Genomic DNA, 25,044 nt, shown 5'->3' with positions numbered 1-25,044 from the left:
GAAAGGACCGTGTCGGAGACAGGAGAGGTAGCATCGTATCCATCCTCCTTTATTGAGAGCAAGGTGTTCGGTTTTAAAACACATGTCCTCGTTGGCCCCTTTCAAACCAGTGTTCCTCTCTGTCCGGAATATGGACTTTGCTCTCTTCAGAAGACTGACCTTCGTCTTTCAAATGCAGGTGGACTTCTCTTCCAAAGGTGCCTTTTCTCAAGAGGCAACTGGCTTCCTTTGTTTTTCCTTGGAAGACATTTCGCTTCTCATCCAAGAAGCTTCTTCAGTGGAAGTGATGAACTGAAGAGGCTGCTTGGATGAGAAGCAAAAAGTCTTCAAAGAAAAACCAGAAAGTCCAGTTGCCTCTTGAAAAAAGCAGCTTACATACATACACACATACACACACACACACACACACACACACATATACATACATACATACATCATACATACATGCATGTAAATTGGGCCTAAAATTCCCTTGTAACAAAATGTCTCACTTAGGAACAATTGGACTCAGAATTGTGGTCATTAAGTCAAGGATTGCCTGTAATATATATAGCCATTCGCCCCAAAAGCTAACTTGCCATGGGCAGGGATAGCCCCCCCCCTTCTGACTTGGAGCAAGGACTCCTGTTGGTGTTTGGGGGGTGGCTTATCTCAGCCCAGGAAGCTAGAAGTAAAACACAACTGCACAAATATATCAAGCACTACAACGTTGCATCAGAACGAAAGTCCTTTTACTGGAAGCCAGAAAGTTGGTCTTCAACTGAAGATGGGGAATCCATGTGGCTGGTCCAGATGGGTCTGAAGTTCGTGGATCTGTGGCTGCTGCTCCATCAGTCACATGGCCCTCCCTTCCTCCCACCCACCCAAACAAGCTCCCGGTCATCTCCTCCAAAGCCTCCCGCCACCCAGTTGCAGCTACTCCGCCGCTGTCAGTAGCAGAGCACCATGGGTTCCAGTGTGAGGAAGCGGACGTGCATCTTGGTCTCTATGTCGATGCCTTCCCATATCTGGCATTGAAAGGGGAGAAGAAGAAAAAACACCCCCAGAGTTAGTGGAAGAGAAGACAACCTCCAATCCTTCAATCTTAAGGAGCAAATGTTGTATTCCAGAACTCAACCCACAGTTGACTTGGCCTTAGACTTTCCCCCTCACCCCAAAAATAGCTGATGGAAAGAGGGATTCACTCCAAAGCTGATGTGTGGACTTCCTTTCCTTCCCTTGGTACCGTTTGTGGTGCCCAGTGTCTTCTGCTGTGAACCTTTTGCCCATCTCCCTTAAGGAGGGCTCTTCTCCTCATTCCTTTGGCCAATTAACTTAACCCTACCACCCTTGCAAAGTTGGTAGATAGAGAAACTCTACTGTAGAAAGTTCGCCCCCGCCCCTCTCCTAAAATGAATATTGCTTTGAGCAATATTTATTATATTTCCCCTAAAAGAGAAATAGAAATCTGAAAGGAAACACCTCAGGGAGCCCATGCTTCCATCAAACTTAATTCAGACAGCCTAAAAAGTTAGCTATGACCCCTGCATAGCCCCCATGGGAGTCTGACAATCAATAGAATAAATGTCCTTGCCAGAGGAAGAGGAAGCTGAAGGGCAAGGCCCAAGAGAGGGTATAAATACCCCCCTCTCTCCTCCATGTGGTCAGCTACCCAGGACCTCAAACCTAAGTGGTCCTGTCCATCAATAAACCATCTTTCCAATCAATCTCCATGTTTCCGGCGTCTTTCTCCCCACTCGCAACTAAACAAGATAGATATTTCTTCCAACCCTACTCATATAGCGGTTTTTGCAAGATGGTTAACAGATGTTTGGAGAACTACTAGCCCTAAATCCACCCTCTCTCCAATACGCTGTTTATTTGGGAGACTGTGTTTCAAAAACCATTACTGGAGATTTATTTCTGTGAATTTGGAAATGAATTATTTTTTGGGGTGGGGGATTGCAGGAGGTTTGAGGTTGAGTAGAGAGATGGCCCTATCTAAGCCAATAAAAATGCAAAAAAAAAAAAAAAAGATTGACTCACTTTCAGGAAGTCATCAAATGTGATCCCTTCGTAGACCTGATCCGGCTCCTAAGATTAGGAAGGAAAAGAGATTCATTCTAGGAAGGGAACAATTAAAAGGAAATACTCAGAAGAAGTCGAAAAGGAAATACACCTTAACATTCAGGAAATTCCAAAGGTGAAATTTGAATGAAAAACAGGGATATCTTTATGAGGCCTGACCCCAGGGGATATAAATGAAAAGCATAATAAGGTGTTATCTGACAGCAGCAAGAATCCCATTGGCACAACATTGGGGTTAGGAAAACCATCCCTAAGACTAAAATGAAAAAATATGCAGCAATGGAAAAACTGATCAAATATATTTACAGCAGAAGTCTAACCAAATTCACACAGGGGTGGTTTCCTTATGTGCAATGTATCACACAGTAAGGCAAGCTAAAATGTGGTTTGTGACTAAAAAGAAACTGTGTATAATAATTAAAAGGATGCAAAAAAATATGTCCAAAGTATAAAAATATTTAACCAAAAATCAGTTGAACGGCTGTGCAACATATCACACAGTAAGGCAAGCTAAAAATGTGGTTTATGATGAAAAAGAAACTGTGTCTAATAATTAAAATGATGCAAAAAAAATATGTCCAAAGCACTGTTCCCTCTAAGGTGCGCGGCTGCGCAAATTATTGGTTCTTCAAAATTTTGTGCCCATTTTATCATACAATCTTTAACTAATTTAGGCAACAAAAACGGAATGCACAGGTACAGTATAGATGATACCTTGCTCAGTAGTAGTAACTGTGAAAGGGATCTTGGAGTCCTAGTGGACAACCATTTAAATATGAGCCAGCCGTGTGCAGCAGCTGCCAAAAAAGCCAACACAGTTCTAGGCTGCATCAACAGAGGGATAGAATCAAGATCACGTGAAGTGTTAATACCACTTTATAAGGCCTTGGTAAGGACACACTTGGAATACTGCATTCAGTTCTGGTCGCCACGATGTAAAAAAGATGTGGAGACTCTAGAAAGAGTGCAGAGAAGAGCAACAAGGATGATTAGGGGACTGGGGGCTAAAACATATGAAGAACGGTTGCAGGAACTGGGTATGTCTAGCTTAAGAGAAAGAAGGACTAGGGGAGACATGATAGCATTGTTCCAATATCTCAGGGGTTGCCACAAAGAAGAGCGAGTCAAACTATTCTCCAAGGCACCTGAGGGTAGAACAAGAAGCAATGGGTGGAAACTAATCAAGGAGAGAAGCAACTTAGAACTGAGGAGAAATTTCCTGACAGTTAGAACAATTAATCAGTGGAACAGAAATTGCCTCCAGAAGTTGTGAATGCCCCAACACTGGAAGTCTTTAAGATGTTGGATAGCTATTTGTCTGAAACGGTATAGGGTTTCCTGCCTAGGCAGGGGGTTGGACTAGAAGACCTCCAAGGTCCCCTCCAACTCTACTATTGTATTATTGTATTGTATTGTATTATTGTAATTCTGTTTCTGAGTCTATTTCTATCAATACATTATACAACCTTTTTATATGCATTTGACCCTGGTGCCTAATTTGTTTTATCAAGTTATCCTCATTTTAGATAATACCAGATTTCTGGTCTTTTTTTCCATCTAGCCTGTAACTGACCATACTGAAACCAGGTTTGAATTACCCCTTCATCTCTTAATGCATTCAAAGATTTTAACTGTAGTACACCTCTATCCATACTAAGATCTCAATGTTAATGGGATAGAAAGCTGCCACCCTGTGGTCAATGCAGGTATTGCAGCCACAAAAAGAAACCCACCTTTTTAATGGGATTTGAGAGTTATTATCCTGTATCGTTATTAAAACCTTATTAACTTTAGTAGGGCAACAAGAGGCACGTTTGCTGCAACACAGGAGCAGAAAAATAAATCATGCTTCAAAACCCTTAAACCGAGTTAAGGCCTATTAATATTAGTAACGTTTTAACAATAAAGGCTAATAACCTTAAAACGCCATTAAAATGTGCATTTCTTTTGGCGGCTGCTACACCTGCTTTGACCAAGGAGGACACTGTTTTCGGGGCCTTAGCATTAGCATTGAGGCCATCATAGACCATTTAAACTCACTTTAAGGGGCTGAAAGAAAGGTCCTTCTGGGTTCGGCTCCAAGACCCTGGAGACGCGGAGGCTGCTTGGAAAGATGGTTTAATGGTGGACAGGATCACGTGCTTCAATGTTGGTGGAGAAGAGGATTAGAGGGAGGGAGGGGCTTGCTAGGCCCAGCCCCACCTCTCTGTTTCCTCTTCCTGGGTAAGAAATGCATTCGGATCGCTTGAAAGACTCCCATGCAGGGGCAACTCCCTAGGCTGCGTTTTGAATCCAGGTTTGGTCGAGTTCTCAGATGCCAAGTGGGGAGTTGGGTAAAGGGCCAATATTATCATGCCCTAATCCCATCCCCTGGAGCTGAAGGGGAGAACTCTTTCGTATGTAAAGGGACTAGCTCAGGTTTTAATGGCTCATGGACAAAGTGGGTGGGGGCAGGAAGGTGCAGGGAGAGTTACTTTGTCTTTTTGAAACATGTTTCTTCCTTTTCACTTCCAGGGAAATAGAATATTCTGCCATTTCAATATTTCCCAGGATATTTCATTTTTCTAGGAGAGGGCTGGGTGATAACTTTCCACAAAGGCTTTTGAAGGATTCCTTCTTCTGTGCCTGTGCTGCATCCCTTTTGCCCTTTTAATATTAATAAAGCATTTAATAATAAAGATACGGAATAATAAACTTGAAACCCCATTAAAAGGGTTCTTTTTGTGGCTGTTTCTTTTTGGACCACAGGATGGCACTTTTCCGCTCCCGGGGGCTGCAAAAGACACGGAAGAATTAACCCTGTTTCAAAAGCCTCAAATCGAGTTTAAAAGGCCTAGGATAGCTTCAATAGCCACAGAATATTAAAATGCCTTTAAATGTTTCTTTTTTCTTTTGGTGGCTGCAATACCTGCCTTGGCCACGGGGTGGCACTCTCTTGTGTTCACTCAATACTGTTAGCATGGAAATCATGGTAGATCTTTTTAACTAGGTTTAAAGTCTTGAAGAGGCAGGATTCCTTCTGAGCCTCCTGTTGCCCTGTTAATGTTAATAACATTATCATAATAATAAAGATACAGACTAACAACCTTACAGTCCCACTAAAAGGGTTTCTTTCTTTTTGTGGCTGCTGTTCCTTCTTTAACCGCAGGACTGACTCTCACTGTAGGACTGCCTACCCAAAAAGAGGGGTCTCCCTGTATCACTAGCAAAGGAGAACATGTTGGGTTTGGAGAAGTGGGACAGAAAGATTGCACGTAAAGTAACATCAAGGGCTCCTTCCAGAATCAATCACGACTGTATATGAAGTCTCTAAACTCTTCTGGAATACTCAAAATTGCTCTGGAACATGCCAAAGCGATGAAGCTTTGTTCCAACTGCCTTGTGGCTGTTGGAAGTTTCTTCTCCTGATGGCGGGAATCATGTGAAAGTGTCGTGTGCCTGTGAGAATCTCCTTGGTCCCCCAAAGTAGTTCTGTGTCTGGCTGTAGTTACAACTCCATATTGGCTCCATTTGCAGGCCCTATTGCCCTGGCCTTGCCCCAACCCCAACCTAAAGGCAAGAAACCTGGGCTTCTGCTGATGCAGCCTCTTACTATCAGGGATATACGTAGGTTTTATTGAACTTACTTTGGGTTTAAGATTTGTTAAAACTGCAGGTTTTTCCCCCCTAGAAGCAATTGCCGAAATCCAGCTGCTTTCTTTTAACGTTTCTCTACCTGAGCCCCCAGATTCCTTTATCTCCTTATCAGATTCACTCCTGCATTTTGATCGATAGGCAGCCAAACCGGTTAAGCGAACAGATGCAGGCTGAAGGGAAGGCGGGGCTTCAGCAAGATTTCCTTTTTCCCCACAAGATCCACACAAACAACCCTGGAAACTGGGAGGTTTCCATGCATCAGGCTGCCTGTGCCATCTACCAAGCAAGCAGAGGCTGCACCAGATGTTCTGCTTGAAGGATTGCCTTCAGCAGGCCTTTGAGAGTCAACCTTTCCAAGGTTTCACCAGGACCTAGGGATGGAGAATCAGTGGCACGAGGACATATGATGCAGCCGCCGCTTCTTTCTCCCTTGAAGAGAGCACATCCCATCTCTCTTCAGATCCTTCCACCAACGCACCACCCCCATTTCCACAGCCCAAAGCCCAATCTCTCATATTGGCTCCACAGACTGATTTCTCCATCTATAGCAACAGCAGATGACTATCTATGCATATAATAATTTTCCCCCCTCTCCATAAATGCTAGAATTTTATTTTTCGGCAGCTTTCGCACAGATTTAGAGAAGGTAGGAGAGGAAAGCAGCAAGAAGTGGCTTGAAGAAAGCAGAGCAAAGTGGAGCGATGTGAAAGAACCCACCTGCTAGGAGACAGAAAGGCACAGAGCATCAAGTCTGCATCCCAGAAGGCGGAAAGTGCCTGGCTTCCAGCCAGCCCTCAAGCAAGGAGAGAAGGGGCGCCCAATTCAGAGGGCGGCCTAGCCAGCAGCAAGGGCAGGAGCTTGCATAAACAGAAGAACAGGGTTCGCACATGGAACCAAATGGGAATTCATGGTTTACTGAATCAGACAAAATGGCTTGGTGTATACCTCATGCTAAGCCAAATGGCGGGTCTAACGTGGTCTAGGAAGCCCAGTTGAGTGAACCGTCCTGAATGCCAACCAAGTTGGCGAGGACCGGACCAGGCAGTAGCGGTTTTCCTTCCTCTCTAGGCCATGTGGGTGGAGCAACTCCTCCTTTGCGGCCATAGAAGTGAATAATGAGATTGTTTCTTTAACAAGGTTTTTGCTTAAGTGAATCCGAAAGGCAAACCGAGATACGCAAAGCCTCAAATGGAAACTGCAGGTAAAATTCTACATGCCAAATACCTGCGTACCAGGGGGAAAAAATCCCTTGGGGGGAGGATACCGAGCTGCTTAAAGCTTACAAGTTTTTGTTTGTTTGTTTGAGAAAAATGTCTTTCCTCTTTCTTCCTTTTAGTAGAGGATGGGCCTCGTTGTGGCTCACAAGGCCGTGAGATTACTGTTCCCCGAAGGGAGAGCTTTGCTGTTCGGGCCATACGTTGTCTCTGGATATTCTGCAACTAAGCAGGGCAAAAAAGAAAAAACCAGGGAGGAGTAATAACAACATTGTGGCAGTGTTTTAAAAGGCAAATGTTTGTTTTTAAAGAAAGTGTATCAGGAGGGGACTGGAAATACAACGTTGCTACGAGCAGCCAATATGGCTGCTGTTCTGGGGCAGGGGGCTGCCATGGAGAGGGTTGGGGGAGGCGGGTGCCTGGCACAGGAGAGCCAAGCCAGCCCTCTGAATCATTAAGCCCAGAAAACTTGGCTGGAAGACAATGCCCCCAAGCGGGTGAGATGGCCAGAAACCCCCCTCCCTTTCTTCAGGGATCCCCCCCCCCCCCGTCCTCAGATGCGCAGAGAGCCAGGCTTAGCCCCCTCTGCAGTGGCAGCCCCCTCTGGGCCTGAAATGCCCTTTGCAGGAAGAGGGTGGCTCGTTTGCCAGCAGCCCCACTGGGCAGGGTGGGGCAGGGTCTGGGGGAGGAGACAGCGGTCTGAGGATGGCCGATGGCTGTCACAGATGTGCAGCTTGGCTCACTGGCCAGAGCCATCTAAAGGGGGTGGGATTTGTTTTCTAGCAACAATATTGTTTGGTCCAGAAGAATCTGGGCATCTAGAAAAGAGGGGGGGGAGGGCGCTGTGCCTTCCACTCTCCAAGCCTCTGATCTGCCCCTGGGGGGCTGAACCCCCCCCCCCTCCTCCTCCTCCTCCTGCAGAATCTTTTCTTTGCGTCAGTCCACGTCCTCCCCCGGGAGGGGAGTCAACCTGGGGACTGCTTCTCCGTCGGGAACTCCATCCGCTCCACCATGTCCTCCAGTTCCTCCAGGACCTCGGAGAAGGAGGGGCGCTTGAAGGCCTCCATCTGGGCAGGGGGGAGACAAGAACAGGGGTGTGTGCCAGGGGGCAGCTCGCCCCCCCCCCCAAGCCACCCAACCTTTGGAAATGGCAAACGCCCTTCTTTTCATTGGAGAGGTAGAAATTCTCTTTCCCCCCCCCTGTAGACAGAAGCCCCAGGTGGCCCCACCAAGCTTAGCTCTCTCTTCCTGGATCTACAACTCTAAGGTAGATGGCCCTGAACACAGAGGCTCTACGATCCAGCACCCTCAGTTGCTTCTCTGCAACCTGCCCGTGCTTCAGAGCTGCTTTGGCCAAGGGCCCCCGGTCCCCCCTTCTGTGTCGCAAAGCAAAAACCCCTCCCCTTGTTGAAGGAAACCCTCACCCTGCAACAGCTGGCAGCCAAGTCCAAAACCTGCTTGGGACACTCCTGGATCATGCTGTGGAAGGTAGCCACGTCCAGTCCGTAATCCTGGAGGGAGAGAAGGTGGGTCGCAAGAGGCCTTCCGTCAAGGTCCCCGGCCCTTCCTCCCCCCCACCAATCAGCTTCCCTTCTAAATCCCCTTCCCAGAGACGAAGGAAGTGTGTGTGTGTGTGTGTGTGAGAGAGAGAGAGAGAGGCTTCCAGGAAGGGACACATGCTTTTCAGGAGTGCCACCAAGCCACTCAGAGCAGGAAGGGCCCTCTTAAGAAATTTCGAGGGGGGGGGCTGGGAGTCACCTGAGTCCGTGGCAGCACCTCGGGGTCAGCGGGGATCCTGCCCAGAATTTCACAGAGAACGATGCCGAAGGAGAAGACGTCCACCTGCCGAAGGGAGCCCGGCTCAGCTGCAGGCAATGCGCCAACCCCCCCCAAGTGCCCTGCTTTCTCCTCTCCCTGGGGCGTCCCCGAGGCCCAGGCCCAGCCGGCACCCCTGGGAGGAGGGAGGGAGGCACCTTCTGGTCATAAGGTTCCCCCCGCAGCATTTCGGGAGCCATCCAGAAGGCCGAGCCCACCAGCGAGAGCTTCCTATCTGGACTCTTGGCCGAGAGCTCCGCCACTTCCTTGGCCAGCCCGAAGTCGGTCACCACCGCCTCCCGTCCTCGCTGGGTCACTCGGATGAGGCAGTTCTGGAAAACAGGGAGACGGGCCCTTCAATCTCCTCCCAAGCCCACCGGGAGTTCGGGGGGGGGGGGGCTGTGACTGGACAGAGCAGGTGTCAGATCTGCAAGCCATCTTTTCTTTTAGGTTTCAGGGCTGCCGTACTTTCTACTGTTTACTTTCTATTGTGGGAAAATGGGAAGGGGGATTATACAGTGTTGGGTGATGTGTAGCCATAACAACATTCTTTTAGAAAGTCAAGGTCATCTTTGTCTCAGCACCAGGCCAGAACTGGATGGGAGGAATCTACAGTATCTTCGTGGCAGTGGAAGATAGGACCATGTGTTGGACTGGTGGGTGCAGGCCTCGGACCAACTGCCCAGATCTTAATGCCCCCAGCCCCAAACCAGGAAGCCCCCACCCCCATCCCCAGAACAGCCCCCAATAAGACTTTTAAGAAACCTCAGGAGGGCAGAAGCCAAAGTTCTTTCTTTCGTGGGACTGCTCCTGAACAGGGAGGCTCCTTTGGGCAAAACAAACCAAGAAAGAGCCACAGGGCCTTCTCCTTCTTCTGGGGTGGCTTCTACCCACTTCCTCCGACAGCCCTGCCCCCCCTCCCCTCCCCCTGCAGCTCTGCTGACCCCGAGACTCTCGGCACGGCGGTTGAACTGGAAGCCCACCTTGGAGTTGAGGTCGCGGTGGTAGATGTTCTTGGAGTGAAGGTAGACCATCCCGCGGGTGATGTCCGAGGCCAAGCCCACTTTCTCCTTCCAGCTGAGGGAGGCATCTTTGCAGGCCAGCAGCTCCTCCAGGCACCCGCCGTTCACGTACTGAGGGCAGCCCAGAAGGGAAGAGGGGCCTTGGAGTCGCTTCCCACGGAGGCTGGCATGGGGGCAGTTCTGCCTCCCCAGCCCCGCAGGCCCCTCAGCCAGTAGCCCCACCCTCTTCAACTGGCTGAGGAGGATGGGAGCTGTAGCCCAACCCGTCTGGCAAATGCCCCCTTGGGGAAGGCTGAGCTACGCGCTCCCCCTATGGGGAAGATCAAGAAAGGAATCTTAAAGAGCAAACTACTCTTCTCCCTTGAGCTGCTACATTTCTAAGTGCAGGATTTTCCACACTGGGGATTCCCTTGTTTGCTTTTTTTCACATCATCAGCAACCTCAGTCCTAAAGGGGTGTGGTCCAGCCCCCCAACTCCCCTCTTTTGGGGGATATCAGGCCACTTGCAAGCCAGATGGAGAGGTGACAAGGATCAAGCGGGTGTGTTGCTGCGATCGCAAAATCCTTGCAGGCTCACAAGAACGCCACAAAATAACACAAGGCGAGGATCAAAGGCATAAAAGTCTGAAGGCAATGTGAAGGCCGGGCCACAGGAGCCCTCCGGAGCAGCTCAGCTTCGGCTGTCCCAGAAAGCGGACAAATTTCCCACGGGAAAGGATACCCGAGAGCCGATCCCACCCCTGGAAAGCTCTGCTTCCTGTCCGGTACCAAGATCAAGGGATCCTTCATTCAAGGGGCAGCCTAGCCTGGACGACTGACGGCTGCTTTTTGAGCAAGGAAGATCCCCCACCCCTCTTACCTCCAGAATGGGGTACAGCTTGTCGTCCTTCACACAGATCCCGAGGTACCTTACACGAAAGGAAACACATGTGGTGGTTAGGGCCTTCCTTCCAGGGAGGAGGGCCAAGGGAGCTTCACGGCCCACAGAGGATCGACTCCAGAAACCTACCTGACGATGTTGGGGTGGGAGAGTTTCTGCAGCAAGCTGATCTCGCGCACGATCCCCTCCTGGTCGGCATCGTTTTTGTAGATCTTGACCACCATGGCCTTCGCCCCAGGACGCGGAGAAACCTGCCAGAAGAAGGGTGGCGTGAGAGCAGGCGGCCTCAGATCGAAAGCCGGCTGCGCCCACCTTTCGGGAGCGCCCAGGTATGACCCCGAAAGGGAGGGAAGGATACAGGTGGCCCAGAGAGTCAAGGAAGAGTGCCTGGCTCCAACAATTAAGGAGCAGAGGGGCATCATCAGGGCAAACCTTCAGCTACTCTTGGCTCTAAGGATTAGCAGCTGCACCAGCCTCATCCTGCCCAGAGGCTCCTCTCAGCCGCTCGGCATTTACGGCTCCTGCCTCTTCCTGGGGCAGGGAATCCCTCGGGCTCACCAAGCCCTGCTTGAAGCGGGACTCCTCCGAGAAACGGCAATCGCAGCCAGAAACCCAAGGCCAGGAGGCAGGCGCAGAAGGACCGAGATTCCCTGATGGGATTTATTTTGCAGGCAAGGGACGCTGAGCAGCTTGCAAGGAATAAAACTCAGAAGCTCAACTACTCCTCATCCCAAGCCAACCGCCTTCCCTGTGGGAGGGTCACATCTCCCATCATTCCCAGCCTGGATGGAAACGAGGAGGGCTGGATTCCGAGGCACTCTGCCTCTGTGGGAGAAGGCTGGGTGCAGCAGGTGTGAGTGGACTAACCACGCGTGGGAACCATGCTCCTGGGGGGCTCGGGGGGGACAGGAGGGAAAGGCTAGAGCTGTTTTTCCTTCCTTACACGCAGCAGCCGCAGTGGGAGAATTTTATTAAGCGATGAGTAATCTGGGGGAGAGATCCTTCTGCGGAAACTGGGATCACATTGCAACCTTTGAAAAGGATTCGGAGGGATGTTTTAAAGGTTCCTTTGTTGGGAAGGCGTTGAATTGACCGAAGGCCTCATTTCGCCTCTTCTCGGCAGTTGGGGGCTCTCCATTCTCCCAGCTGCCCTGCGTGGGTCGCTCCCCCCTCCCTGCTTAGGGGCAAGATTGATGTTGGCAGGCCGGCTTCTCCAGCTCCATAAAACACCCATTAGGCCGTTTCTCGGGGATCGCGAATGAGGCAGGAGCCATGGCCAACGGCTAAGTGAGGCGAGCCTTTCTTTTATCGTTTCCCCATAAAAAGGCTTTTAGGGCCGCTCATTAATTCTCTGCCTTCCTCTCCCTCTCGGAGGAGGCAGGCGGCAGCAGGCATGGCTGCCCTCCTCAAGTCATCAAGCATCGCAATCAAGCTGGCATTCAGACTCACGGAGGGAAAGGTTAATGACAGAGACAACCAGGCGCTCAATGAGCCACGGAAAGCATGCACGTTGCACAATGAGGGGCCCTGCTTTGCCCGAGAAGGAGCCGGAAGAAGCTGGAAGATGGGGGGGGGTGAGGGGCCCCCGAGACAGAGAGCCAGACGGGGTGAAGCATCGGGCATGCAGGCGGGATGGGCTTCCTCCAAGAGCCGGATCAGAGATTCAACGCTGGCTTTAAAAAGAAGCCGCCTTGATTTTGTTGGCTTCGGAAAACCGGCTTCGGGATCCCTGAGCTCGGAGTTGCCTGGCACCAGGCGCCTCAGCCGCCAGATAAGGAGAAAAAGGTGCCGCCCAGCGGTGGCAGGTCCTGGCTCGGTCCTGACGCAACTGACCCTCTCACTTCCACAAGGTCATCCTGTCAAACTGCAGCAAAAACCGTCTTGGCTGGGAAAGAGTTTCTCCTTCTGCAGGAATCCTGCAGGAATCCTGGGAGTCGGGGACACGAAGCCCCATGCAGAAAGGCTTCGGAGCACAAGGAGCGTTTGCCAATTGGGGACCACAACAGAAACATCCCTCCGAATGCCCAGAAGCAGGTCTGAGAGACGCCGCGTGCCTCCTTCCGGGGGTGTTGGGACTTCCGCTCCCCAACTCCCCCGGCCTCCACGGAGGGGAACTGGAGGCCAACGGGCACATAAGGCAGCCTGGTGGGTGGGCTGGCTCAACACGCCCAGCCGACGCCCTACCTTGAAGACTTTGGAGAAGAAGCCGCTGCCTATCAGCTCCGCCTCAAAGTTTTCCCAGAATTCCAGCTTCCGGACAGCCGTGCGCAGCCTCAGCCACCGGTCAGCCTCTGGGCAATAGGCGTCCGGGGTCTCCTCGCAGCAGGGGGTCGGGCCAGAGAAATCCGGAGACGCCAGGCCCACCTTGTGCATGGTAAAAGCTGGCCCTGCAGAGAGGAAAGGAAGGGGGGGATTGTCTCAGAAAAGCCCCTTCGCAGGCCCAGCCTCCGTCTCCCCTTACCAACTTTACTCAGACCAAACTGGGAACCAGCAGCAGCCGCCCCAGTGCTTGGAGGGAGAGGGACTGCTGGCAGGAAATGGGGCTGAAGGGCTCTCTGGCTTCCCTCTGCCCTGAGCGGAGATGGCGCAGGAGCTGCTCCAGGATTTAAGTGGGTGCTCAAGACTTCGTTGGCACAAGGCTCCCACGAAGGACACCCCGGGCTGCTCAGACCTCTTCCCTCCCCTCTCTGGCAGGGCTGAGTCTCCCAGGTGCTATAAATCCCTGGGCCTCACGGGACCCCCGCCCACCCCCGAGCCCATGCCTGGTGTTCCTGGCCTTCCTTGCTGTCTCGGTGAAGCTTCCGTGCAGGGCAGCATCTGCAGCAGGGCCTCCCTCCCTACTGGCATCAGGCGGAGCTGCCAACTGCCCGGCACCAGGCGTGGTGGCTGGGCTTTGTGAGAGGGCAGCCCCTTTGAGTGCGCCGCAGAGCCCCAGATGGGAGGAGAAAACACTTTTCAGGAGACCGGTTTTACTCCAGGGCGGCTCTGGCCTCTTCTTGGACACAGACCTAACGGCCAGCAAAATGGGCCCATTGTCCCTCCGACCAAAACAGGCCTGCGGAGGAGGGAGGCTGCAGCCTCCGGTTTCCCAGGCCGAAGACAACAACACAGCTGGAATGCGCTTGTGGCACCCGGGGAGCCGAAAGGCAGGCGCAGGGCTGCTCCCACGTGCCTCTGCTTCACACTGTACAAATTCCAGCCCTGACCGGCTGCCCCCACTCCACGCCCCCCCCCCCAGCTCTGTAAAGCCTTCGCTTGCAACGTGCAGAGGGGAGGCCCGATTCTCGCCTTCCAAATCTTCCACCTGATGCCTGGGCCAAAACCTCAGCTGCCTGGGAGGACCGCAGGGGGTGTCCAGGTGCACAGGAGGCCCTGCCTCCAGCCCAGAAATCCAGCATCCTTTCTGATCGGTTCTCTTCCTTTTGAGACTCCCAGGCCACGGAAGGCCTTCAGGGAGATTTGGGGGGGGGGCTGCTAATTGGAGGAGGTTTTGTTTATCAAGGACTTGGACTAAACTTTGGTGGCATTTGGGAAAAAGAAATCGGGCGCTGAGCTAACGTAGAGAAGGGACTGGCGCACAGAAAAAGCACCAGCCTCCCTTTGACAATCGGAAGAGACAAAAATAAATGAAAAGTAAACACGGATGCAGCTGTTGAGATTATTTGCAAGCAGGGCGGTTTCAGTCTACGCAGATGGTCTCGCTGGACCCAAGAACTGGACTCACGTGATGTCCGAGGGAGCCGGCCCATAGGACCCTCGGCTCCCTCGGCCTGCTATGCAAAGGACACCGCAGCCCCAGCTCTGCGGAGGCACTGAGGCCCAGGTGGAGGGAGGGGAGGGGAGGACTGGACACGGGCTGCATTGGGTTTTCTTCGAAGGCTCCTTAACACTCCCTTAACGTGGCTGTCTCCTTGCAGGCATTTCAGGACCCAACTAGGTAACATTATCAGTGCTGTTGCTGTTCCCTAGTTGGGTCCTGAAACGTCTGCAAGGAAACAGCGCAGAGAGCACCGAAGACCCCCCTCCCCCCGCCCGGTCCAACCCTGAGCCACAAAGATTCCCCTTTATTGCCTCTTCTTTCCTTGAATGACAGGGGCCTCCTCGGAAGAGGGAGCAGCCGGACACAGGGTCTCCAGGCCCATCCCTCCTCGCCAGGGGGCTGGTGGGGGTGTTGTGTGCTTGTCACAATTATCTCCCTACCCTTCCACTGCAGAGAGCGAAAGCAGAGCTGGGGACGATGCCCAGAGCCCTGCAGTGGTAGATCAATGCCAGTTCCATTAGGCAGAAAGAGCTGATGGGGCATTCCTGGCTGGGGCTGGCATGGCCTCCTCTCCAGAGCTGCTGGGAAGCTCGGCTGGCAGAATAATGGGGGGGGGGGGAGAGAGAGACTTAAAACTGTCTTTTGTTCCAGGGCTTTCTGGAATCTGCAGAGGAGGGGGTGGCCGGTTGCTAGGAAACGGGGGCCATTCCTGCCCAGGTTGACTCCTGCTCCGGATCTGGAGGCCGGGAAGGGAGCCCCGAGGCTACCAGGCCTGGCCCTCCAAGGTGAAGGCCGGGATGCTCAGCCACATGGAAGCCACAGTCCCAGGGGACTCCACCTGGGAGAGAAGGGCCAAGCAGGGAAGCATCCACAGCCCAGCTGCAGGCAACTCACACCAATGAGCCAAGCCGTATTCCCTGAGAAATCTACACCGCCTTCTGTTGCCCAAGAGTTCATCCCTAGCTCCATATTCTCTGGGTAGGACGCGGCACCCCCAAACCCACCCTCCTGACTCCAAGCCACCAGGCAGGGCCCTGGCATCCAGGACAAGAAGACCCCCCGCTTCCCCCTCCTCACTGCGCCCGGGGCAACCTGCATTCCTGCCACGAATGCCCGGGTGGGAGACGCCGGGGAGCTTTTCCTCCTCCATCCACAGCAGCTGAGCGCTTGGCCAGCCGAACAAGACTTGGCAGCACAAATCCTGCCTCGACCTGAGAAGCCAAGCGCCCAGCCCCACCTGGGTTGGTACTCACCGGGCAAAGATTTAGGTCAAAGGATGTTTAGCTTGCAGAGCTCTCAGAAGCTGACAGCAAAACCCACAGAAGAGGAGTCACCCGGGGAGGGTTTTTTTGGGGGGGGAGGGGGGATTTAGCCAGAACTTTGGTTAAGTCAGACGGGCGTAATTATAGCTATGAAGCGGCAGGACCAACGTGGCACCTTCCTTCCTAGGAGCCTCAGGCAGCGAAGAATCCCCCCCCCTTCCTAGGAAGGGGGCAGCCAGCCCCCCCCCCTCTCCCCAGAGTCTCTCGGGCTTTCCCCAAATGAAAACGGCCCTTTGGGGCTCAACATTTGGGGGATTTCGGGGCACCTGACAGGCAGGCAGGCAGGCGGGGGTGGGGAGGGGGGGGAGCTTGCCTTAATCCCCCGGCCTCTCCGGGAGGCTGAAGCGGCGGAGGGAGCCGCGGAGCTCCTGCCACTCAAGGCAACTCAAGCGGCACCCGATGGAGCAACATATGTACCGCCTGTGGCTCTCCCGGCCCTTCGCTTCCTCCTCCCGGGGAGGCTGCCGCTGTGGCTGGGGGCAGGAGCCGCGACGCGGGCAGCGGGATCCGAGCTGCCTTCAGCCGCCCCCCAAGAGGCAGCCCGGAGTCCGGCCGAGGGAGACGCAGAGGCTGGGGAGGGGGCAGGGGCTCCGGGGGGGGGAGGAAAGAAGGAAGGCGAGGCTTTTGCAACGGGAACAGGCCCCCTCCCACCTGTCATGGAAGGCGTCGGGGGGGGGCAACTCACCTGCCGGGGGGGCTCCTCCTCCTCCGTGCCGAGCCGCGGGGCGCAGAGACGGCGCTGAGCTCCGCGGCGCTCCCGCCTCCTCCGCCTCCTCCGCCTGGCCCGGCACGGCGCCGCCCAGCGGGGCGGGCGGGGAAGGGAGGCCGCCGCGACCCCCGGCCGCATATTATGGGCGGGGGGAGCCCGAGACGGCCCCCTCCCCCTTGAATGGGGGTGGGGGGCTAAAGGGGGCGGGAAGCCTCTGGGGGCTCTTGAGTGGCAGCGCTTGCAAGGGCCCGTCGGGTCTCTGAGCATGTGCAGAGGGCGGCCCCCTCTGGCCTGGGCCGGCTCCTCGGTCTCCATGGCGACGGGCGCCGCCGTGCCTCCCCCGGGGGCGGGGGGGAAGAGTGCCACGTGACCTCCGCGCACGTGACCGCCCCAGTCCTCCGTCATGTGACTGGCGGCGGGGAAGCAGCGGCATGGAGGCGATCTCGGCGGGACCCCCGCGCCCCTCCCTCCCCTTCCTCTTTCTCCTCCTCCTCCCCCCGGGGCTGGGGGCGGCAGGTGAGGGGGCGGCCGTTGCAAGGGGTGTCGGGGGGGGAGAGGCGGGGGGGGGAACCTGCGCTTCCTAACGGCGCCCCTTCCCCTTTTGCAGCCCCCCGGCGCCCCCCGGCCTTCCAGGAGCGCTTCTTCCAGCAGCGCCTGGACCACTTCAACTTCCAGAATTGCCGCAACCGGACCTTCCCCCAGCGCTTCCTCATCACGGGTCAGCTGGGGGGAAGGGGAAAGAAATGGGCCCCTTTTGCCCCGGACTCTGGGAAAGAGCCCCTCCCCCTCAGGGAGGGATCTTCCAAGGGGGCCAAGGCTCAGCTGCCATGGGGGGGGGGCTGGAGGGGGAGGGAGGGGGCTGCCTGCTGCTTCCTGCCCCACATGGCTCTTTTGCAGCCCCAATGGGGAGTGGCCTCTGGGTTGCTGAGTGAAGCCCTCCGTGTGGCTGGGCTTATTGCCTTGAGTCAGCTCTCCTTGGCTTGGCGAGGGGGGGGACTGAACCCCCATGACTTTCCCATCACCACCACTGTAACTGTGAAGGGTGGCTAAAGGAGGTGGTCACTAAATGAGGACCCCCTGCCTTTTTCCTAACGCGGCCGCCTCCCGCAGATGAGTTCTGGAAGCAGGGGGTCGGCCCCCTCTTCTTCTACACGGGCAATGAAGGAGACATCTGGGACTTCGCCCTCAACACCGGCTTTCTGCTGGAGCTGGCAGAGCAGCAGGGGGCCCTGGTGGTCTTCGCCGAACACGTAAGGGGGGGGGCTGCGGGCAAGGCCATCAGGGGGGCTGTCGGGGGCTCCTCACTGGCTCATCCCTCCCCGGTTTCTTTTTTTTGAAAGAGGTATTATGGGAAATCGCTTCCATTCGGAGCAGCCTCCCTGCAGGGGCCGAACATTGGCCTGCTGAGCGTGGAGCAAGCCTTGGCCGATTACGCCGTTCTCATCGCGTGGCTGAAGGAGCAGCATCGGGCGCAGAGCCTGCCAGTCGTCGCCTTCGGGGGCAGGTGAGGGGCGCTTCCGAGCAAAATACAGGGTGCCCCAGGTGGGCGATGAGGCTGAGCCCAAAAGCCTCCCGGAAAATAACGGCCGTCTCCTTCTCCTCCTCCTGACAGTTACGGAGGGATGCTCAGCGCCTACATGAGGCTGAAGTACCCCAACATGGTGGACGGGGCCCTTGCTGCCAGCGCCCCTGTGCTCTCCACCGCGGGGATCGGAGACCCCGGCCAGTTCTTCAAGGACGTCACAGCGGTAAGACAAGGGCTCCCTTTTTCCTGCTCATCGAAACACCCCCACACACACACACACACACCAGTGAATCTGAAATAACCCAATTTGCTTTCTGGCTCCCTTTGGGAATGTTGCCTCTTTCTCCCAGGACTTTGAGAACTACAGTCCAGCGTGTGCCAAGGCTGTGCGAGAAGCATTCAGGCAAATCAAAGACCTCAGCCTGGTTGGAGGTAAAGGAAGGAGCTCCGAATGGGAGCGAACGGCCCCCTTGGGACGGACACATTTGAGGGTGTGAAGCTGTGAGCGGTTTGCGAACGAATACAGGTGCCCTACGGTGGGCCAGAAGGGTTTCAACCCAAAAGGCGGTTTATTTACCCAGGTGGAGGGTACCAGTTGCGGCACCCTTAAACTCAAAAGGCGTCTCTCTCTCTCTTGGGTTTAAGCTTATGGGAGAATCTCCACGGAGATGGCCCTCTGCCACAAGATCTCCACTCAAGGGGACGTCACGCAGCTCTTTGGGTTTGCCCGCAATGCCTTCACCATGATGGCCATGATGGATTATCCTTACGTGACGGACTTTATGGGCCACTTTCCAGCCAACCCCGTCAAGGTAAGGACTCTTCGGATGTCCTTCGGATGAGCCTCTCAGTGCAAGAAAAGAACCCCGAATTGTGGTGGCGTCACTTTAATATTGTCATTTTAAAAAAAGAAAATTCAGTAGCAAGCTCCACGCCCAAATTCTTTCACCTCTCTTTGCCCAGGGTTGGTATGTTTGCCAAAGGGTAAGCAGCCAAACCACGCTCGTTGCTTGCTCTTTCCAGAGATCCTTAAGCCAATAAAGTGACACCCCTGTGGCTTTTCCCCCCTTTTCATGACAATATAAGCCCTTTGGGATTTGGGCCAGGAAGCGTAAAGGCATGTTTTTCAGCTGGCATGAAACCAGAAGTGGGATTCAGCAGCTTCTGACCAGTTCTGGTGAAGTAGTTCGGAGAACCGGCAAATGCCACTGCTGGCTGGCCCCGACCCCGTCTATCCCCTGCCTCCCGTGTCCCAGTTCAGCAAAGGGGGATTTTGCACTAAGCTTCCCCTGCCACGCCCACGGAAGCGGTAGTAAAAACATTTGAATCCCACCACTGCATGAAACCCCGAAGAGCTAGAAAATAGATTATATTCGGTCAGCCGGCAGGTAGCCAACCTTGCGTTCTGCTTGGGAAGTGGGTGATGCAGATGTGCTCAATTGCTTTCGATGGGGAGGGGGCGTTGAGAGATTGAGCCTAGGCACGTCTGATATTCCAGGTTGGCTGTGAACAGATCTTGGCCAGTAAGGACCCGATCCAAGGGCTGGCAGCTCTTTCAGGTGAGTAGATACACCAGGTTTCATTCTGTGAAGGAAGGCTGCATTTCCCCAGGGTGGGGGCCATGGGACAGACACCCGGCCAGTTTGTTTCCCTGAGGGCCTCCCCAGGAAATACCCAAACTGCTTTGATCCCGCTATTTGCCGCCGCCACCATCCAAAGGCCCCCATCTCTCGGCTTCTCCTGGGCTTGCAATCCCAGGCGGCAGGTGAACAAAGCAGCAGGCGTGATCGGCCAGAGTCCGGGGCAGGCAGCCCACCTTTAACCAGGTTCCCCTGCTGGGATGGCAGACCCAGACACCCTCCTCTTTGCTCCTCCGCCGCAGAGACCCTCCGCCTGTGACGTAGAGCTGAAGCTGGCTGGTGCTGAGGCTAAAGTGGCAGAGGTCGATGGCCGGCAGGTGGAGCCGGGCCCATCGATCGGTGACGGGGCTATAGTACTCTGCCTCGCTCACGGGGACCCACTCCTGGCCCTATAAAGAACCAAAGCATAGGGCAGAACCAGAGGGCACCTCCAAGAATGCCCGCCGGTTGAGCCTCGGGGAGCCCCAGGAGGGATGGAGCCAATGTGCCACCTACCTGGGCCAGAGCTCTTCCTCCCAGGCAGAAGATGCGGTCTCCCACTGTGGCCATGCCGTGGTCGCAGCGGGCAAAGGCCATCGGCCGGTTCCTGACCCAGCAGTGCAGGTGGGAGAGGTAGCTGTACATGGTGCTCAGGGTCTGGCCCTCTGCGAAGCCCCCTGTGCCGAAGGAAAAGAGGGGCTGCTGTGCCTTCCTCCGCTACTCAAGGCTGCCCCAAACCCTGGGGCATCTCTCTCTAGAGGAGCCAGTGCCAGCCGCCATTTGCCCTTCCGCACCTGAGATGTACAAGATGCCTGCGTGCGTCGCCCCCGCATGGTCAGCTACCGGCACTGGGAAGGGCGGGAGGGGCCGCCAGGCATTCTTAGCAAGGCGGTACTCCTCGGCCGTGTCGATTGGCATCCCCAGCGCTGCTCCACCCCCCACGGCCACCAGCCGCTCGTTCAGCACCCCCGCGTAGAAGCGGGTCCTGGGCACCAGCATGCTGGCCAGCTGCAGCCAGGTGTTGCGGCAAGGGTCGTACCTGAACACCTGGAGTTGGAAGAGGGAAAGGTCAGGGGTTCCCCCCGGTTCTCCCTTCGGGAAAGAGGAAGTCTGCCTCACCTCCAGCAACTATCTGACGTTGCCAACCAAGAAGCAGGGACATTTGCTCTCCCCAAGCGACTCCGTTGGCCTCTCGCTCTGAAGGAAAGCAAAGGCGCCAGCTGGGCCTCTTCGGCCCCTCACGGCTGCCTTACCTTCTTGGAAGGCTCCTGGCCTGTCGGGTCAAAGCTCTCCTGCCCCCCCATCACAAAAACGAAGTCGTGCAGGACAGCCACGCAGTGGTTGTAGAGGGGCCCACTCAGCTTCCCCGCGGCTGTCCAGGAGCGGCAGTGCTGGCCAGCAGCCCAGACGTCCCCACAGACGGCGTTGTCTGCCGATCTGCCCCCCAGCACCAGCAGCGTCTCGTTCCTGTGGCGCACCCGTGTGCCCTCGCTCTGGAGAAGCGGCTGCACGTACGGCTGGCCGTGGTAGTCCAGGGCTTCCCGCAGGTACCGGCGGCAAGCAGGCGCCGTTCTCATGACGGGCGTTTCCTGGACGAAGCCCTGCAGATCTGGGAGTGAAATGAAGGGGAAGCGGATGCAGGCCAGCACCCGGGCTGCGTCTTCCTGGCGGGTATCGTTGTAGTCCAGCCAGCAAATGGCGGCCTGGAAGAGCTGCAGTTCGCTCAGCCCCTGGGTGTCTCCTCTGTCCAGGAGTTCGCAGAGAGTTGCCCTGTCCAGCTCCTTCAGCTGCGCGGGGTCCCTCAGGAGGTGGCCACAGTGCTTGCCGGCCCAGCGCTGCACTTTCAGCCTCAGTTCTTCGGGGCCCAGCCGCTGGACGAGGCGGAGGATGGGCAGGCAGGTGTGCCGGTTCAGGGCTCCTTCCAGGAAGCGGAAGGCCAGGCACATCACCTCGCGCACCAGCAGCGCCTCGGCCGCCCGGAAGACCTCCTCCACCGTCTGCAGGGTCAGCTCCAGCCGGTTGGAGTAAAGGAAGGACAAGACGGCCTGCAGGCCCCGGGCGGTCACTGGCGCTGCTAGCTTGAGCGGGGCTGCCTGGCCGGCCGCCTGCCTGGCAAAGCGCATCTTGCAATAGCCACTGCCCACGGCAAGGATGGCTCTGTGGGCGGGGAAGGAGGCCCCCTCGGCCTCCAGCATCACGTCACACAGGGAATTCTGGGAACGCAGGTCCTGGAGCCCCTCTAGGAGTTTAGGCAAGTAGGTGTCTGAGCTGAGACTCCTCCGGCCTTCTGCCACTTCCCGGCCCCTGAGCTGCGTCTCTGCCGAAGCCATCGTTCCGAAGTGGCCCTTTCCCTACCCTCTGCCCACTGGAAGCATCTCTGGGGCTTCTCTGGACTCAGCCGCGGGACGGCCAGTCTCCCTCTCCCTCTTGTTTTTCTGGGCTCCCAGGAGAGCAGGTCAGCTGATCCCTCATCTCCAAGGCAACAGCAACCGATCTCCTCCCCTCCCTCCCTCCCATTGGTTGGTGTCCACCAAGGTGCGGTGGGTCCTCCGTTTCCTGGTCTGGCCAAAGTGGCGAAGAAAGAGGCAAGCCCAGGCCTGCCCCCAGCTTGGAAGGAAGGAGAGCTGGCGGCTTCAGCCTGGACTTTCTCTGCAGCCTTTGGCCAGGAGGCAGCAGAGGGAGAAAATCTGCCTTCCTGCCATTCCTGGGATTTATTCCTCGGCGGAAGAGAGAGAAGTTTAACAAGGGATATTTGCAATTTCTCTGCCCAGCCGCCAGCAAGAGTTACGCTCTGCGATGAAAAGCCGAGCTCCCCATTGCGCCTGGCAGCAGGACTTTGCAAAGGGTTTCTCCCCTTTCCGAGGCCTTGAGCCTTTTGTGTGTCTGTGCTTGTTGATGGAAGGATCTCCATCGCTTCAGCTTTTCCTCCTAGGGGCTTTCTGGTTATTTTAGCTGCGTGTCTCCCAAAGAATTTTAATCTGAGACTTTGGAAGTTGGGCTTCGTGGGCGCTTGGTGGGCCCACCTGGATTTCGGGTTAAGAAACCGCCTCCCCTCCAGCCAACCTCTTTCTCTCTCTCTTTGGAGCACCTAAAGTGGACACAGCCTCTTCTTCTTGCTCTACCAGGAGTATTTTACAACTCCACGGGGACGGAAACCTGTTTTGACACCTACAAGATGTACCATAGATGTTCCGATCCAACCGGCTGTGGCTTAGGCTCCAATGCTGAAGCTTGGGATTATCAGGTAGGTTGGGGGAAGACCTGTCTCACCTGCGCTGGCCAGGAACGGAGGCGACTGCAGGGGTGCCCAGAGGGGGGGGGGGCAGCTGCCGTTCAGAGCTGCAGTGGCGCAGTGGTTAAGAGTGCAGTACTGCAGTCCACTTCTGCTGATCACCGGCTTCCAGCAGTTTGGCAGTTCAAATCCCACCAGGCTCAAGGTTGACTCAGCCTTCCATCCTTCCGAGGTGGGTAAAATGAGGACCCAGATTGTTGGGGGCCAAGAGGCTGGCTCTGTCAACCGCTTAGAGAGGGGCTGTAAAGTGGTATATAAGTCTAAGGGCTATTGTTATATCAAGCCATTTGATTGCCAGGGATGGAATGGGAAAACGTTTTCCAAGGCTGTGGACTTTTTAACTTGCTATCCGAGCAAGGTTCCCCAAACGTTTTTGCAAGGGGGGGGGATGTTTCTTGCTAGGGGTCTCCCCTTCTCACAGGGAGGAGCCAGCTTCCTCCACACTGAAAGCGGCAGATGCCAGGGTGGGCAGGGGGCTGGGCTGACGCAGTGCAGACAGGGCCCATCCACTCCCCCCCCCCCCAGACCAGGACGAGACCCCCGCAGACGCTTCGCTCTTCCAGGCCTGCACCGAGATCAACTTAACGTTCGACAGCAACAACGTGACCGACTTTTTCCCGGAGCTGCCTTTCCCGGAGGCCTCCCGGGAGAGCTACTGCTTCCGCAAGTGGGGGGTCTGGCCCCGTCCATCGTGGCTGCGCACCAACTTCTGGGGCAGCGGTGAGCAGCAGCCTCTGTTGAGATTTCGGCTTGCGGTGGTGGTGGGGCTTTCCTGAAGGGGCCCCTTTGCTCTCGGTGATCTGCGGGAGGAGGGCGCAGGTGCCAGGCTTAAAGGGCAGGAGGAGGTGGTCCCAGATGGACAGGTGGGAAGGAGGCTCTTTCTGGGGCCCCGTGAGGACACGACCTGCCCTGGGAGTCTGGAGCTCTCTTGTCCCAAGGCTGGGACCTCCTTGCGGGAAAAGCCCAGCCGGTGAAAAGGATCCTGCTGGGAGACACTGGAGCTTTTGCAGAGTCACTGAATGGTTTTAAGGCAGGCACTCCCCTCCCGAAACAGCCCCCCCTCCCCTCGGTCTCTCTCGCCTTGCGCCCCCCCCCCCCCCCCCCCCCGGCTCAGGGAAGCTTTTCTGCCCTTTTATCACTCAAACCGATGGAGAATATATGGCTGCTCTTTTTGATCACCGCAGATCTGGCTGCCGCCAGCAACATTATCTTCTCCAACGGAGACTTGGATCCCTGGGCCTCAGGCGGCGTAAGTACCTGCTCAGACCTACCTGGTCCCCTTGCCTCCTGTTCCAGCCCCTCCCGCCCCCCCCCAAAAGGTTTTGACTTTCCGATGTTTCCGTTCAGGTGCGGGAGAACCTGAGCTCCTCCGTGGTCGCCATCACCATCAAAGGGGGCGCCCATCACCTGGATCTCCGGTAGGTTTGGCCTCCGGGCTTCTCCCCCGGCTGCCCGGATTGTGCCGTGCTTGCCAGCGTCTCCTCTTGCCCTGTGGAGGCCCAGGGGGGCCTTTCGTCCTCCTCTCTCCCCCCCATCTCTCTGGCCTTCGCTCTCGGAGCTGTTCGTGGCTCCTGTTGCCTCGCGTGGGCGTTGGGTGGCCTTCGTGGAGGCCCAGGGGCTGAGCTCAGGAGCCCCTTAGCCTCAGAGGCCCCTGGAGTTCCTCCGTCCTGCAGAAGAGGGAGGGAGGCGTCCTACAGCAAGCAAGCACACCTTAAAAGCCACTTGTGATCTTTGCCCTCTTCACTAGTCCTATTCCCCCCCCCCCCCCCAAACAGGAGCTCCAACCCAGCTGATCCCATCTCGGCCAGGGAAGCTCGGCTGCAGGAAGCCAGGATCATCCGGGGCTGGGTGGAGACGGCCACCCTCAAGACCACCAAGTAGCATCTTGAGTTGCCAGCCGGGGTCTTCACAGAAGTCCCCCCCACAGACCACTGGGCGGGAAGGGAAACGCAGTGTCCTCTTTAAGCAGTGACACTTTCCTGCGACAGTGCTGAAGAATAAGGAATAAAGCCCCTCCAGGGGACCTTCCTGTGTCGGGCGGGACTCCGTTTGTTCACCTCTTTCAAAGGAAGGACCTGGGGGCAGGGGGAAGAGTTCAAATTCCGGGAGAAGGGATGGTAGTTTGTAACCCCTCCTGGCAGGAAAAGGAGCACGTAAGCAGTCAGTGGCACAGAAAAATGCAG

At 55.6% G+C, this 25,044-nt stretch overlaps 3 protein-coding genes across 3 annotated transcripts; 1 reads left to right on the top strand and 2 right to left on the bottom strand.

The window, feature by feature from the left end:
- Window positions 1-714: 714 nt before the first annotated feature.
- On the bottom strand, window positions 715-16,540 carry LOC309399383 (dual specificity testis-specific protein kinase 1-like). Its single transcript, XM_081967122.1, has 12 exons — window positions 16,402-16,540; window positions 12,819-13,021; window positions 10,764-10,885; window positions 10,614-10,662; window positions 9,716-9,865; window positions 8,891-9,064; window positions 8,676-8,759; window positions 8,342-8,428; window positions 7,888-7,984; window positions 6,421-7,142; window positions 2,026-2,073; window positions 715-1,007 (listed from the first exon to the last, which is right to left on the bottom strand). The coding sequence occupies exons 2-10, from the start codon at window positions 13,005-13,007 to the stop codon at window positions 7,063-7,065; spliced, it is 1,032 nt and encodes a 343-aa protein (XP_081823248.1). The 5' UTR covers window positions 13,008-13,021; window positions 16,402-16,540; the 3' UTR covers window positions 715-1,007; window positions 2,026-2,073; window positions 6,421-7,062.
- A 279-nt stretch (window positions 16,541-16,819) lies between these two features.
- Window positions 16,820-24,884, top strand: DPP7 (dipeptidyl peptidase 7). The gene is made up of 13 exons (XM_081967121.1): window positions 16,820-16,941; window positions 17,033-17,143; window positions 17,536-17,675; window positions 17,766-17,929; window positions 18,038-18,173; window positions 18,301-18,382; window positions 18,596-18,762; window positions 19,449-19,509; window positions 22,695-22,813; window positions 23,425-23,581; window positions 24,046-24,110; window positions 24,209-24,279; window positions 24,637-24,884. The coding sequence occupies exons 1-13, from the start codon at window positions 16,857-16,859 to the stop codon at window positions 24,740-24,742; spliced, it is 1,464 nt and encodes a 487-aa protein (XP_081823247.1). The 5' UTR covers window positions 16,820-16,856; the 3' UTR covers window positions 24,743-24,884.
- Window positions 19,523-22,688, bottom strand: LOC309399381 (kelch-like protein 9). The gene is made up of 4 exons (XM_081967120.1): window positions 20,823-22,688; window positions 20,364-20,616; window positions 20,086-20,246; window positions 19,523-19,979 (listed from the first exon to the last, which is right to left on the bottom strand). The coding sequence occupies exons 1-4, from the start codon at window positions 21,897-21,899 to the stop codon at window positions 19,644-19,646; spliced, it is 1,827 nt and encodes a 608-aa protein (XP_081823246.1). The 5' UTR covers window positions 21,900-22,688; the 3' UTR covers window positions 19,523-19,643.
- Window positions 24,885-25,044: the final 160 nt, after the last annotated feature.

The sequence above is a fragment of the Natrix helvetica genome (genome assembly GCF_964273705.1).
Source record: "Natrix helvetica genome assembly, chromosome: 15".
Lineage (NCBI taxonomy): Eukaryota > Metazoa > Chordata > Lepidosauria > Squamata > Natricidae > Natrix > Natrix helvetica.
The sequence above is the reverse complement of the archived record's forward strand: the minus strand, read 5'-3'. Positions and strand labels throughout refer to the sequence as shown.

Coding starts and splice junctions, on each gene's coding strand:
- DPP7 (XM_081967121.1), top strand. CDS start 16,857: ATGGAGGCGATCTCGGCGGGACCCCCGCGCCCCTCCCTCCCCTTCCTC. Junction 17,144..17,535: donor CCAGCGCTTCCTCATCACGG/GTCAGCTGGGGG, acceptor CGCCTCCCGCAG/ATGAGTTCTGGAAGCAGGGG. Junction 23,582..24,045: donor CACCAACTTCTGGGGCAGCG/GTGAGCAGCAGC, acceptor TGATCACCGCAG/ATCTGGCTGCCGCCAGCAAC.
- LOC309399381 (XM_081967120.1), bottom strand. CDS start 21,899: ATGGCTTCGGCAGAGACGCAGCTCAGGGGCCGGGAAGTGGCAGAAGGC. Junction 20,617..20,822: donor GCCAGGAGCCTTCCAAGAAG/GTAAGGCAGCCG, acceptor TTCCAACTCCAG/GTGTTCAGGTACGACCCTTG. Junction 20,247..20,363: donor AGGCATCTTGTACATCTCAG/GTGCGGAAGGGC, acceptor CCTTCGGCACAG/GGGGCTTCGCAGAGGGCCAG.
- LOC309399383 (XM_081967122.1), bottom strand. CDS start 13,007: ATGCACAAGGTGGGCCTGGCGTCTCCGGATTTCTCTGGCCCGACCCCC. Junction 10,886..12,818: donor TCTTCTCCAAAGTCTTCAAG/GTAGGGCGTCGG, acceptor TTCTTCTGGCAG/GTTTCTCCGCGTCCTGGGGC. Junction 9,866..10,613: donor AGCTGTACCCCATTCTGGAG/GTAAGAGGGGTG, acceptor GGCTGCCCTCAG/TACGTGAACGGCGGGTGCCT.